Source organism: Chanodichthys erythropterus, chromosome 20 (assembly GCF_024489055.1).
Source record: "Chanodichthys erythropterus isolate Z2021 chromosome 20, ASM2448905v1, whole genome shotgun sequence".
In the NCBI taxonomy this organism is placed as follows: domain Eukaryota; kingdom Metazoa; phylum Chordata; class Actinopteri; order Cypriniformes; family Xenocyprididae; genus Chanodichthys; species Chanodichthys erythropterus.
The window spans coordinates 35,343,700-35,358,475 of record NC_090240.1 but is presented as its reverse complement, the minus strand read 5'-3'; the positions used below and the strand labels follow the sequence as shown (position 1 = coordinate 35,358,475).

The 14,776-nt window shown below is 35.6% G+C and overlaps 1 protein-coding gene and 1 long non-coding RNA gene across 3 annotated transcripts in view; one reads left to right on the top strand and one right to left on the bottom strand.

Annotated features, from left to right (window-relative positions):
- LOC137009695 (uncharacterized) overlaps positions 1-7,815 on the top strand; it is a 31,934-nt gene extending 24,119 nt beyond the window's left edge. For both annotated transcript variants that reach the window (XR_010892944.1, XR_010892943.1), the window contains exons 5-7: positions 3,550-3,693; positions 5,363-6,754; positions 6,908-7,815. This is a non-coding gene — a long non-coding RNA (uncharacterized lncRNA). The remainder of the gene's footprint in view (positions 1-3,549; positions 3,694-5,362; positions 6,755-6,907) is intronic.
- A 1,046-nt stretch (positions 7,816-8,861) lies between these two features.
- Positions 8,862-14,488, bottom strand: LOC137008810 (SLAM family member 5-like). The gene is made up of 5 exons (XM_067370525.1): positions 14,440-14,488; positions 10,446-10,766; positions 9,538-9,597; positions 9,111-9,383; positions 8,862-9,001 (listed from the first exon to the last, which is right to left on the bottom strand). The coding sequence occupies exons 1-5, from the start codon at positions 14,486-14,488 to the stop codon at positions 8,862-8,864; spliced, it is 843 nt and encodes a 280-aa protein (XP_067226626.1).
- Positions 14,489-14,776: the final 288 nt, after the last annotated feature.

The window sequence follows — 14,776 nt, the reverse complement described above, 5'->3', positions numbered from 1 at the left end:
ATAACAACGACAACAACAATAATAATAACAGGCTGACAACCCGATGGGCAAGATTACATTATTATTAAATCCTTTTCTCTTCCACTCCGAACCCACTACAATTGAGACATTCCAGATGCATATTTCATTCAAATATATTATGCAACTGGACTATCAGACAAGTTATCCAGTGTTATATTTAATGTGACATTAAAATGGCCAATGGGAATAGGAAAGAGGTTCAAAAAGACTTTATCATTCATCTTGTCCAATGTGGCCCTTATACTTCAAGTTAATGGACAACATATTACTATAAATAAAAATAATACAAGTTATTAGCACATTACAGTGTAGCTATCATGCCATATTTACGCATCCATTGGACAGAGAGTGCAAATATTTCGGCTCATTATTAGGCTATCCCATATGAGAAGGTGTCGGTGTACATAATACATCAAAATGTACACTAAAAATTTTCAGTAGCCAATAACATTTCATTACACTGTTTTACAATGCACAGGCCTTTAATCAAAGAGAAACACCGGCACGAATTTGGGCACGATGACGACACATTCTGTATTAGAGCCATATGTAAATGTCAGGGATGGAACAATAAAAAAATAGTCCATTGATGCATTAGAAAGTGTAATGAAAACAAAAATAAACATGAAAAACGACACGAGGTTATTTTTCTTATGTTCATGTCAATGGTAAAATAAATGATACATGAATGCCTTGTTCATTTTTTTCCCTTAATTCTCTGAAGGACCCCGTGGCCAATAAAAATAAACAGGATGAAACTACTTTTTTTAACAAAAAAAAAAAAAAATAAATAAAAAATAAAAAATCAAGCCATAATATAATTTTTATGTTTTATTAACTAAACGAAAAAATAAAGGAGCCATTTCTCTGGACGGATGTTCTTCCTCCATCTTTGGCTTACAGAGGATTATGCGAAAACCACATCTCATTAATATTTATTAGCTCATTACCATAGCTATTCTTACCTGTAAAAATTGTGTTTCTAGATATCAGTAATTGAATTTTCACTAGTTGCAAGAGCAATTTCAGATATCAACTCTCTTTGTTGATATCAATAATTACATTGTTACTAGTAAAAATGCAAATTTTTGATATCAAGAATTCAATTGTCACTAGTTGAAATGTCAGTTCTTGATATCAACAATTTAATTTCTACTAGTAAAAATGTTCATTTTTGATATCTGAAAATGCATTCCTGATATCAACATAATTTCAGATATGTAAAATGGCTTTCCTACTAGTAACAATCACATTCATGATATCAGAAACTAACATTGTCACTAGTGACAATCAAAATATTGATATCAAAAATGAACATTGTTACTAGTAGCAATTCAATTGTTGATATCAAGAACTGACATTTCAACTAGTGACAACTGAATTATTGATATTAAAAATTCGCATTTTTACTAGTAAGAATTGTATTTCTGATATGTGAAATTGAAATTTCAACTAGTAAGAACTCAATTCTTGATATCAACAATTGAATTTGAATGGCAGCCTATGGTGACATTTCACTAGTGAAAATACAATTACAGATATCAAGAATTCTAGTTTTTACTAGTGGAAATTCAAATGTTGATATCAAGAATACATATTTCTGCGAGTGATGACATCATTGTTGATATCAAGAATTAACATTGTTACTAGTGGAAATGTTCATTCTTGATATCAACAATTGTCATTGTTACTAGTAGAAATGTAATTCCAGATATCAAGAATTAACATTTTAACTAGTGAAAACTGAATTGTTGATATCAAAATTTCATATCCTGGGAATGATTAAAAGTCAAAACGGCTTGCCTATTGCCTTTCCCAGGATATAAATTGCTGATATCAAGAATTCTATTTTTTACTAGTGGAAAATAATTCTTGATATCAAAAATTAGCATTTTAACTAGTGAAAATTGAATTGTTGATATCAAAAATTAACCTTGTTACTAGTGGAAATGTAATTCTTGATATCAAAAATTGCCATTGTTACTAGTGGAAATGTAATTCCTGATATCAAGAATTAGCATTTTAACTAGTGAAAACTGAATTGTTGATATCAAGAATTCATATCCTGAGAATGAATAAAAGTCAAAACGGCTTGCCATAGATATCAGAAATACATTTTCAGATATCAAAAATGAACATTTTTACTAGTAGCAATTCAATTGTTGATATCAAGAACTGACATTTCAACTAGTGACAATTGACTTCTTGATATCAAAAATTTGCATTTTACTAGTAGCAATGTAATTATTGATATCAAAAATTACTATTTTTACTAGTAAGAACTGCATTTCTGATATGAGAAATTGGAATTTCAACTAGTAAGAACTCAATTCTTGATATCAACAATTGAATTTGAATGGCAGCCTATGGTGACATTTCACTAGTGAAAATACAATTACAGATATCAAGAATTCTAGTTTTTACTAGTGGAAATTCAAAAGTTGATATCAAGAATGAACATTGTTACTAGTGGAAATGTAATTCCTGATATCAACAACTGAATTGATGATATCAAGAATTAAATTGTTGATATCAAGAAGTAACATTGTTACTAGTGGAAATGTAATTCCTGATATCAAGAACTGAATTGTTGATATCAAGAATTCATATCCTGAGATGTGAATAAAAGTCAAAACGGCTTGCCATATCGATTCGATTCTCAGAGCAATTAACCAATTAACCATGACCAACTCTCATAAAAGTACTGTAACAGAAACTCAACACTATTACACTCTGCTGATCTGTGCCACCTTCCATTTTCACAATCTGACAAATTTGCCGAACTGATGCAGACTGATATACTTTGCTGACGGGGATTTGTATAGCATCGCCCAGAACTACGTTCCCATGAACTTTAGTAAAAACGAGCAAGGCAGTCTCATATCTGTCTATATGGCTCTTGATTGACCATTTGCATGGTTACTTCCTGGTTTTCGATTAGCCAGCTTGGGCATTTCCGGTGAACCATCAGTGGTTGACTTTTGTTGTATTTATATGTTATATTGTTGTTTTTATATGTTTATGCAGTTATTACACTTAACTAATTTGCCCAAAAACAGTTTTATTGATTGCAATAAAGACGAAGCTATTGGGAACTTTTGAATAAGAAATGCGGTGTCTGTAATTAGTCACACACACAACACTTTTCCAGAACTTCAAATGTTATTTTTAATGTGATGACCACAAACATTACTTGTTCATCCTTCTGAGATTGTCCCCACTTGTAAAACCGAACGTTTCAAAATAGAAATACACATTTGATAGAAAACACTTTTATATACCATATAGTTTAACTTTATGACTAAAAATAGTCTCTAAAAATATCTGAACAATGCATTTAAGAGTTAACAATTTAAGACTGATTTAGTTTATATAGAGTAATATTTTGATTAGGCACTACACAATCTTCCATGTATGGAAGCTCTGTGAGAATGGAAAGATGCCTTGGGAACAAAAGAGAGTCAAACAGAATGTGGCACAATGATAATGTTATCTTGATTATCTTATCTATTTACATGCAACCAACAGCAGGACATGGAGATGGTAGAGAGGGGAGAGACGGGAGAGACCGAACCGATGCAAGACAGAGAAGTGTTGGGAGAGAACGGAGAGTTGGGAGAGAATGGAGAGACACTGGCATTGGGACAGAACGGACGACAGGAAAGAAGACAGGTACGTTTCTACCATATATGTGACTGTGTGTGTTTGATGGAATAAATTCACATGGAGATCAGGTGGATGGTCACTCGGGGTTACTTTACTGTATCTGTGATGAGACAAAACTGGGAAAACAGCACCAAAAGGCTTATCAGAATACAGCACATCAATGTTGCATACAACGTCTTAAATGAAATAAACAGTAGTTTGAAGATTACAATCAGGCCAATTAACACGTTCTTCATCGTATAGTCACAAATAATACATATTTGACTCGATTAACACAACTAGGAGTTGACAGACAAAACAAGTAAACTTTTGTGTGGTTTATAATTCAAACTTGGGCCTGAAAATGATCCAGACTTAATTAATTAAGACGGAGCAAACATTTATGCGACTTACCAGCAGGACAAGCTATTACACTCTGATCATGTGCACAAATGCGAGTGACGCAACAGCCAATGAAGAGTTTCCCAATTTATGCTGAATTTAACTAACATTATTTTTAAACTCCGTTACATATATACCTACAATGTTTGTAAGTCTATCAGATTGTTACATAAATTTTGATATCATAAATGTTGTGTCCAGGGGTTAAATTGAGCCGGGGCCGTCCGGGGCTAAGCCCCGGCACATAGGCTTATCAGGGCTCGACATTAACGCTTAATTTCTTGAAGGGGCAAGAGAAAGAGAGCTTTACTTGTCCTGATTAAAACATCAATAACAAAAATAGTTAGGGAGTCACCAAAACGCAAGCATGATTCTATTACATTTAGTGTAAGTGGCGATTGATAATGGATAATATAAATATTTAATAATAAATATTTTATTAATGAATGATTCAGCGTTTTGAACGAATCGGTTGAGTCAAGAATCAGTAATAGCCTATTCCAAAACACCTGCCTCATTCTTGAATGAATCAGCCATTTGAATGAATGACTAGGACAGTCTTTTGCCACCACCTACTGCCAGTTCAGTTTCATGTTTAAATTTTCCCAACATTTCTTATTTGTATATTCAAAAATATTTAAAGAATATCATAACATTATTTAATGCAGTTGTAATTTTTCAGTGTAAATTATTTAATTTGATTCATAACAGTCCTGCTTTATTTTTCTTATTGAATTTATTGATCAAATGTAAAAAAAAAAAAAAAAAAATGAAATAAGATTGGGGGAAAAAATGCCCTTGGGGTAAATATCACAAATATGCAGATATAAATATGCAAAAGCTGACGGAACACTGTTGAGAATATAGCTTCAGAATAAATTATATTTACACCCCCCAAAAAATCCAATTTTTTCCAGACAACTTTTTTGGTCGGACAAGTGACCAATTTACTTGTCCAAAGGACAATACCCTGTATTTTGTATTGATATGCTCTCCTTTAGGCCTACAGAAAGATTTTGTTATCAGATGTAGCTTTTTGCACACTGCCAACATCTAGAATGATTTTGATCTGCATTTTAGTGTTCATAGCAGAGCGCTCTGTCGACTTATTTTTAGTTTGTCAATTGATAAGATTTTGTAGGCTTTGCATACTCATGTGCACTCCTCGAAAGCCTGAAACCACAGAGCCCCACCACATAAGAAATCCCAATTTAACCCCTGGCTGTGTCTGCCTTTTCACTTGATTTATCAGTGTGGGCCAAAGGGCAGTTTACTGTTTTTTTTTTCTTCACAGGCCAAGAAAATAATTGCTCCTTGTGCCACTTCAAGCATGCTCTAAAGTTAAGTAAAAAAACTCATCTTGGCATTCAAAGCAGACGGGCAAACATCCGCCTGCATTTAGTCCATGCTGATACGTCGGGCCATGTACATATTGTGAAAGAAAAGACGGCGAATATGAAACGATGCCAGCGGCTGCACTCTCAATGCGATGCGCCTTATGGAAAGTCATGCCACGTCTTTAGCAGAAACGACAGACAGCGAATACTGAAAGCTTGTGTACCCGTGGCGTCGGTCGCACACTGGACGTGGAGCTCTGCATCGTATCTTTAAAATGAAACGACAAACAGCGAATACTGAAAGCTTGTGTACCCGCGGCGTCGGTTGCACACTGGACGACACCGACGGGGGGGCATGTACTGTTTGGATTGCTGCCTTTATTTATAACAATAAAAAAAAAATTGATAAATACATTATGTATCCCTGCCTCTTTTCAGTGCTGCGCTCGTTGTGTTCTGTGTTTACACAGCATGAAGGGAAGATCTTATAGATTTATTAATGAACTGCTATTTTAAAATCTTCCCAGACTACATTTGTTATGATGTCCGCTTCAAACATTACTCGGGATAATGTACATCCAGCCAGTTGTTATCTCAATAACCAATAACCAGTGATCAGCCTGAAGGGGTTTATTCCGAGATAACAACCTGCTGGATGTACATTATCCTGCTTATTACACGGCTACTTGCCACATAAGTAAATAATTAGACATGAAAATTAGATCTGAGTCGATCTGATTCCGCTTCCGCAGAGAGAGCAGTTGCTAGTGCGGCAAGTACAAACTAGATGGAAACAGTCATTTAAGATAAGAGTACAGTCATGCCACATATTTCACGGCATTTTGCCACATAAATAATTTAGGGGGTAAGAGATATAGATATGAGATTCTCAGTGGAGGTGGAGCAGGACGAATACCAAACCAACCAACCGCCACATCCTGCTTGTACAACGGTAACGTGACAACAACGAAACAAAATCATATAAATCAAGAGCCAGAGCAACTACATTGTATCTACATTTTCACATTCAGAAACAAACTATCTGCAAAATCAAATACTAGAAATACTTCCTCAGCCTAAGCTCTGGTAAAAATTCTGGCCAGTTGATAATACCTAAAATACAAAAATTAACCACAGATGGAGGATGACATCTGAGTTGTTGCATCAAAAATGGCATCTACACTAATATTTGTCTGTCTCTCTCATCCTTATCCCGAGATTAACCGGATCCGGTCCGTATCCAGACCAGATGGTGGAGTTGTACTCAGAGACTGGAACAACACAGCACTTCAGGGCCAGTGATGACCTCACTGAGTTGACAAGTCCTCTGCACAGATCCTTATGAGCAGGTATGAGTTAGGACTGCAGCGCAGTTTCAACTAGTAGCATGACCATTGTTCCGGCGTCCACTGATACGCCATTTGTCTACTGCTAGCTAAACAGCAGATCTACTTCCATGTTTCAACCTGCTGCACGGACTGTAACTGCTATTTCTCCACCAGATGGCAGCGTGACGTATACTGACCTTCAAGCAGAAGAAGCTGGATGCAAAATGTTAGTTTGACTTCACACTGTGTTGATTCATTTAGGCCAGAGGAGAACTGGCCCCCCAACTGAGCCTGGTTTCTCCCAAGGTTTTTTTCTCCATTTTATGGAGTTTTGGTTCCTTGCCACTGTTGCCTCTGGCTTGCTCAGTTGGGGCGTAAAAGACAGCTGATATTCAGTCATGTTATAGATCAGACTGAATTAAGCTGTGTAATAACACTACTGTATTCTGTAGAGCTGCTCTACAACTGAAAAGTTACAAAATGGATGAATTTTGCAAAATCTACAGTGTTATTTTCTGTGAAGCTGCTTTGAAACAGTATTGCATAAAACATTATATAAACAAATTTGAAGACTTAATGTACTAAATTATTTTCAGATTTTATGAATTGATATTAATTTAACACTTGCTGACATTTGTACTGTTACAACCAGTTTTTTCTTCCTATTTATTTATTTATTTATTTATTTGAATGCAGTTTTAGCCATTTGGTTTAGTTGACCTTTGTGCAAAGCTTACTATTTTTGTTTGAGTTTCTATTTTGGTTTCTTATTTATAATATTTGTACATACTTTGTAAATACCTGTACATTGTAAATACTTGTATTGGTTTATTGGGTTTGTTGGCTTCTGAATCCCAATGCCATTTATTTTCATTGTTATTTTCTTTGACTGTTTAAAGTGTTTGATAGATAGGGAAGATAATTTTGTATTATCTTTTTTTTTCTTCTTTTGTTGAGGTTAAGTAGAGGGAGGGTTGAGTTTTGTTGTTGTTGTTGTTTTGGCCTTATTGAAACCTGAAGTTTTTCCCAGTTTAAGTTTTCTTTTTTTCATTGTAATAAATCACTGCAAGCTAAGCCTATGTGTCGAAGACGGTTTCTGCTGCGGCCTGGCCCTAGACAGGCCATAACATTACTTTAATATCTTAGAAATCTTAAAAAGGTTTTGAATATCTTGAAAAAAAAAATGATGTGAGCTTGATTATGTTTGATAATCGAATATGTGAATATATCAAGATAACAGGACTAGATTTTTACTATGAAGTTGCTAGTGTATTGGAGAACTGATAACTTTTTTATTGTGGTACAGCTGAAAATATATCTCAACAATGAGAAGTACAATTATTAATCATTCTCCAAATATAGCAAAAAAACAGGTCAGAAAGTTTCAGGTTCAGATTCTTACAAGTACACAATTCTGTAGCATTTATTTGTTAGTATTGTTTGGTTTAGTCTCTGCTTAGCCTCAAAGCTCAAAGTCCTCAAAGATCACAAGCCACTGCAGAACACAAACCACTTCCTGCTCCACTGTCCAACAATATTATTATTTTAAAGAAGATACCATTGGCGTGCATTCTTGTAAATGTGATATAGATACTGCGGTATATTTGTACCACAGTCAGTTTTTTTCAGTTGCTCATCAAAACTCAAAGTCAATGTGAGGCTTTAATCAGGCCAACCTGACCAGTTTTGGACTTCTTAGTAAATTGAAAGTTGATTTCTGTAAATAAAACCTGAACTTACGTGGACCTAAAAGTCACAATTAAATATAATGTAACTGCATTATATTATAATATATTAAAACAAGTGATAAAACAAGCAAAACTTTTCAGTAAGAATATTTCACAAAATCAAAACTTTTTGAGCACACTGTAAATGCTGGATAAACTAAACACTTGGCATCTCAATGCAGACATTATTTAGCCTGCAGTGATCTTCCTATTTTACATCGGCAATGCAACATGGCAATTAATTTGAGAACCAAAAACATTTTCATACAAACAAACAAAAAGCTTACTAGCTCAGCAAAACAAACCAAAAAAAAAAAAATAATAATAATAAATAAATAAATAAAGTACCATATGCAAGTCTATATGATATGTTGGTTACTCTCATGAAAGTATCATCATCATCACACAGCAGCAGCAGCTCTTCTCTGAGATGAGCAGATCTTCACATGCTCAACCAGAAAGAAAACAGTGGCGATTCCCAGCAGACCAGACAAAAACAGACGAATCAGAGCTTCAGTGACGCCACAATGATCCAGACAATCTGAAAGAGAAGAGACTTATTTGCAAACATTTTCTGTCTCATTAAAGGTTTTTTTTCTGTGGAAAAACAAGCTATACAGAGGTTATTGTGGCAGGAAGAGACCTCATACCTTCATGTCGTGGGCAGATCTCTTTCATATGAAGACTGACGCTCTTGTTGCTCACTGGATTTGCAGCCGTGCAGCTGTAGATCTCTGGATCATCATAATGAAGCTTTAATGGTAAACTGAGTTTGATGCTGAGATCAGGATTGCTGGTCTGATTCACCATTTCACCCCCTTTATACCACGAGATGAACACGTCTCGATCATTTCTCACAGAGCAGAACACAGAGCAGAAATCTTCGTTTGGGTCTTCTGTCTCTTCTGGTGGTTGTGATGGATCTGGTGGATATTGATATAAAATCAGTGTTTTAAAATCAAATCATGAGTTTATTGAGTATCATTCTTCTCAAAATAAGCTCCTGTTTATCAAACTTTGCTTTGCATTGTCTGCTGAAATACATAAATGAATATATGGAAAAACAGCGGGACTCACCTTGAGTATGGATTGAGCTATCTGATGAGGAACTGCTGATGACCGGCACAGAAACTGGTGCTTCAGGGCAAGAGAACACAGAAATCACACTGGAGATACGGCAGATTCAGTCATAATGAGATCTATAAAATCTGGGGTCAGATTCTCAAAAACCTTACCAAAGAAGTTAAGGCTTTTCTTGAGATAAATTCTGAAAAGTTCAAACATCTTATTTTTAAGTAAATGAGAGGCTGTGGTGAATCTGATTAAATGAATATTCTTGCCGAAGACTGGCTAATCTATTCAATAAAATGAAGATGTTCCAAATTTCAAATGTAGCAAATGTCATTTCACCCAATTACAACTGATTATTGTTCACATTATCAATCATTAGTGTCACTTCAGAGTACTTATGCTCATCCCTTGTAGTAGCAATAGTGGTACCTAATATGTTTTTAAAGCTATGATTAACTATTCTAGATTAAGGCCTACTCCAGTCTTGGCGTAATTTAAACCCTGTTTGGGAAATCACCCGTATGAGTTTATTTACAATGATTTTTAAGAGCGTTATTTTTTAAGTATTCAAACGAGTCTTATGTTTTGTCTTTAGAATAATCTTAGAAAAGGCAAGAAACGTTTTTGGAAATACAAAACATTCTTAACTTTATTTTAATGTTTTGTGAATCCAGTCTCTGCTCTTAAGAAAGGTCTTAAGGTTAAGGTTAAGGTTAAAAAAGAAATAAAAAATCTCAGGACCTGCTTTATATAAAGAAGATTCTGAAATGCTAACTGAGGCGACACTAAGTGTCAAAATCATTCGATTCTTCACACTCAAGACTAATATTTTACTCTAAGTGGCTCTATATATACTGGTCTATTATGTGACACACTCTGTATTTATTCTTGTATTAGCTGTAGATAAATCTTACCATAGACATCAACTCTGAATGTTCTCCTAGAGATGAATTCATTGATGGTGAGTTCAAGCTTATAAAGTCCAGATTCATCAGCGCTGATGTTCCAGATGGTCAGTGATCCTGTCTGTTGGTTGATCTGCGATCTGTCAGCGAGTCTCTTATGAAGCGATACTTTACTCCGGTACATCTGTCCTATACGAGTGGTTTGGCTGCCATTTGTAAACAGCCACATTGTTTCATCCTCTCCTTTTAGTTCAGGAACTCCTGTTTGTAAAGTCAGAACGTCTCCCTCCATCACTGTCTTGAACTCATCGAAGTTACTGTTCACAAGACCTGAAACAATATGAATAAAGGGTTAAACAGGTAACATTCAGAGTTAGTAAATAAGAAAACTTTATGTTATTTCCAAGTTCCCATGTAGGTGGAATCTGTTGAAATCAACAACGACTGATAAACTTGCACCAGTTAAGATCAGGAAAATTACTAGCAAGAGTGAGGCACCATGGAGAAACAACAGTAGTGCAACCAATCAGCAAACTATTGGACTGCTTTCTAATCAGAAATGCAATGATTTTGCATCCTTTTTCAATAATAAAATGAATAACATGTAGCTCTGAGGTTAGTCTGCCCCCACAACACCAGCATAGGAGGATAATGGCTAACTTTGGGTGTTTTCACGACAATGATGTACAATTAAAAATGTTTTTGTTTTTCACGGACAGTAATACACATGAACCTGACTTCACTGTTTTAACAAATTAGTGTTTTTGTAGTTTACACAGACTTGTACTTTGCATCCCATTTTCAAATGTTTACATTTACAAATGCCAAATAACAGGACAACCTCCTGTTTAATTTCCAAATGCGTAACAGCACAGAGTCAGCACTCATTAAAGAGGACCTATTATGCCCCTTTTACAACATGTAATATCAGTCTCTGGTGTCTCCAGAATGTGTCTGTGAAGTTTCAGCTCAAAATCCCCCACAGATCATTTATTATAGCTTGTCAAATTTGCCCCTATTTGGGTGTGAGCAAAAACGCACTGTTTTTGTGTGTGTCCCTTTAAATGCAAATGAGCTGCTGCTTCCCGCCCCCTTTCCAGAAGAGGGTGGAGCTTTAACATCTCAACAACAACAAAGCTGGAGAATCTCACGCAGCCAAAATGAGGATTGTCAGTAACGGTGTTCAGCCTTACATTGTTCAAACCGGAGTCGACACTGATGGAGAGACTCAGGAAGAAGTTACAACTTTTAGAATGAAACTGGACGTTTCTGAATGGTTAGTGGATAAATTGATGTAGTTGCTGTGGAGTTGATTCAACTCATCCACTAGCATGTGCAGTCATGTTCATCTTTTGTGCGAATCCAGCGTTGATTTGATCCTCATTTGTGAAGCAGTCCGGCGTAAAATGGCGGCATGACAACAACACTCTACTACAACAACTCTTCATCTTCTCTAAAGCAGACCAACATGGCCCCGCCCCCTTTGTTGAGTGTTCTCGAGGGCGGGGTTTATGTAAATGTTAGGGTTAGTGATGTCACCAACCCAGGAAGAAGCTTGTTGTAGTCCCTACCAGCCATTTGTTGTAGTCCTTAAACAGCGATTTCTAGAAAATATCTCACTTTGCACTGAACTTTGAGCGTCATAACTTTGCAGATGTTGTTTATGCTCAAACAGCAACATTACACACTAACTAAAGTTAAAAAAGTGAAGTCATAATCAACCACCACTTCAAGATATTAAATGATATTTGGCTAAATACTGACGCTGGCAAAACTTTAGTATTGGTATTACTAGATCTTAGTACTGCATTTGATACTGTTGATCACAATATACTCAACAGACTGGGAAAATGGGTAGGACTGTTTGAAATGGTGCTTAGATGGTTCAGGTCATATTTAGAAAGCAGAGGCTACTTTGTGAGCAAAAGGGTATGAATCTGACTGGACTGCTTCGATATAAGGAGTTCCACAAGGTTCGATCCTTGCGCCTTTACTGTTCAGTTTGTATATGTTCCCACAAAACAACAATACTGCTTATCACAACTATGCTGATGACACCCAGATCCACTAGCTTTATGGTGAACCTGATTTCACCAACCAGGGTTAGGTGCTTCTACATCAGTGTTATTAAATTATATCATTTCTCTCTGATTTTAGGGATAACTCATGGATAGGGATAGGGTCAGAAGTACATTTTTGGACAGAAATGTTGTTTCAGGATCAATAAAATATGTTGAACCAGGAACATGTCTTACTTGGCAAAATCAAGGTTCAGTCCCAATCCCATAGACTCCCTGTGTCAGCGCTTAAATGTGCTAAAGAGGATGTTTTGTTTTATACATTTTTGCAATATTACTTGAAACTGTCTTTACTAACTGATAAAAGACTATTTATTAGGTGCACTGAAAGGAATAATATTAATATACATCATTTGTGCATGAGGTAGGGCCTTAAAAACATCAGCATAAACGATTGGCCCTCTGGCTTGTCAATCACTGCCATGACGTTCCTTGTGAGAGACGAGCACGGCTGCGCGCTCCAGTAACTTTCCACACTCCACAGGCGCCGTCAATGTTTTTGTCAGGAGACAGGAGTAACAACTGCAGATTATGAGTTACCTGCGGTGAGTCCGACATAATGAATCCACTAACACAACACAGCGAATGCCGGTGGTAAACACCAAACAATCGTGTTCCAATACTCGTGCATGAGTTTTGGGAGCCGTTCCTTTGAAATGAGCTGTGAAGGAGGGGGGGTTGTTCTTACGCATGCGCTCATTTCAAAAACTCACTAACAGTCTTTGGTTTCTCAGTCAACGAAAAAATCCTCTCTATCACCTTTAAATAAAATTAACATCTAGATGTGCAAAAACGTTCCTCAGTTAGATAAAGACAAAACAGACATCATTGTGTTTGGCAATGAAGATGAAATAAGGTGAATGCATGCCTTGACTCCGAGGATTTAGAAACTAAACATGAAGTCACGAATCTTGGTGTCATCCTGGATTCTGATCCTATCTTCAGAAACTGCATCAAAACCATAACAAACCATATACTACCAACTAAAAGCAACACAAATCAGATTGTGTCTAAGCAAGACCTAGAGAAGCTTATTCATGCATTCATTCCCTGCAGGGACTTCTAACTGCCTTCCTATAAAGACTATTAGACAGTTTCAGTGAATACAAAATGTCGCTGCCAGGCTCCTGACCAAAACCAGAAAAACTTTCACACTAGTTCTTAGGTCATTACACTTGTCCATTTTTGTTCAGAATCAATTTTAAAGTACTTTTAAATGTATCCCATAATGGCCTCAGACCAAAATACATGGCAGATATGTTGGTAGAATACAAACCAAACAGAGCTCTCAGATCTGAAGGAGCAGTTAATAACACCTAGAGTAAATTCAAAACATGGTGAGATGATGTTTAGCTATGTGCTGATGTGCCTGTCGGTAGCTTCCTTTAAGTCCAGATTAAAAACACATCTGCTTAATTGTGCATTTCCTGATTGAGCTGTGTTGTACTGATCACACGGCAATGTTCTTTTTTTAAAACACTCTCTTCCTTTTATCTCTCATTATATTACTATACATTATAATATATATTATATTATATAATGTAGAATCTTATCTAATCTAATCTAAGTTTATACTTTTTTGACTACTTTTACTTTAAACCTTACATTTTCTTTTTATTTCAATGATATTTTATTATTGCTTTTTAATTATTATTATTATTTTTTTTTGTCTGTAAAGCATTTGAAATGAAATGTGCTATAAATAAACTTGCAAATAAACTTAACATTGCCAAGTATTACTATTACTTTTGTCAAGCTTGCTGTTTTATTTGAATCATGCATAAATGTTGAAATGTTGAGTAGTTTGGAAATCTTTAATTGTGTTGTGTAAACTCAATTGTAGCAGCATGAACTGAAATGATTCCAGTTGACTAAGTCACTTGACTAAAACAATATTCTGTTTGTGAAAAGAAAATATTTCTTACCTTCCATACCGCTGAAGAACACAATGATAATCCACATGCTGATGGTCATTTTGAACAATTATCAGACACTGTTTTGTGCCGTTTCCCTTGATGAAGCACCTGAAGCTCTAAATGATCTGATGAACATTCAGTGAAGATCTTCAGTCTCTTTCATCAGGAAGTGACACACTGGCAATAAAACCAGTTTCATCCACTAGATGGCATCAAAAACTTTCAACAATGAACATTAATCACAGTTTTTCTCTCTTTCATATCTCTCAGTGATTGAGACAATCTAAGTCTGTAAGTCAATCTTAGAAGCTCACTTTCTACTATCTCCATGTCATCTTATGCACTC

Bases quoted from the DNA above. Each gene is read 5' to 3' on its own strand.
- LOC137008810 (XM_067370525.1), bottom strand. From the start codon at position 14,488: ATGACCATCAGCATGTGGATTATCATTGTGTTCTTCAGCGGTATGGAA. The intron at 10,767-14,439 runs GTAAGAAATATT...ATATTGTTTCAG, and splicing joins GTTCTTCAGCGGTATGGAAG to GTCTTGTGAACAGTAACTTC. The intron at 9,384-9,537 runs GTGAGTCCCGCT...AATATCCACCAG, and splicing joins TAGCTCAATCCATACTCAAG to ATCCATCACAACCACCAGAA.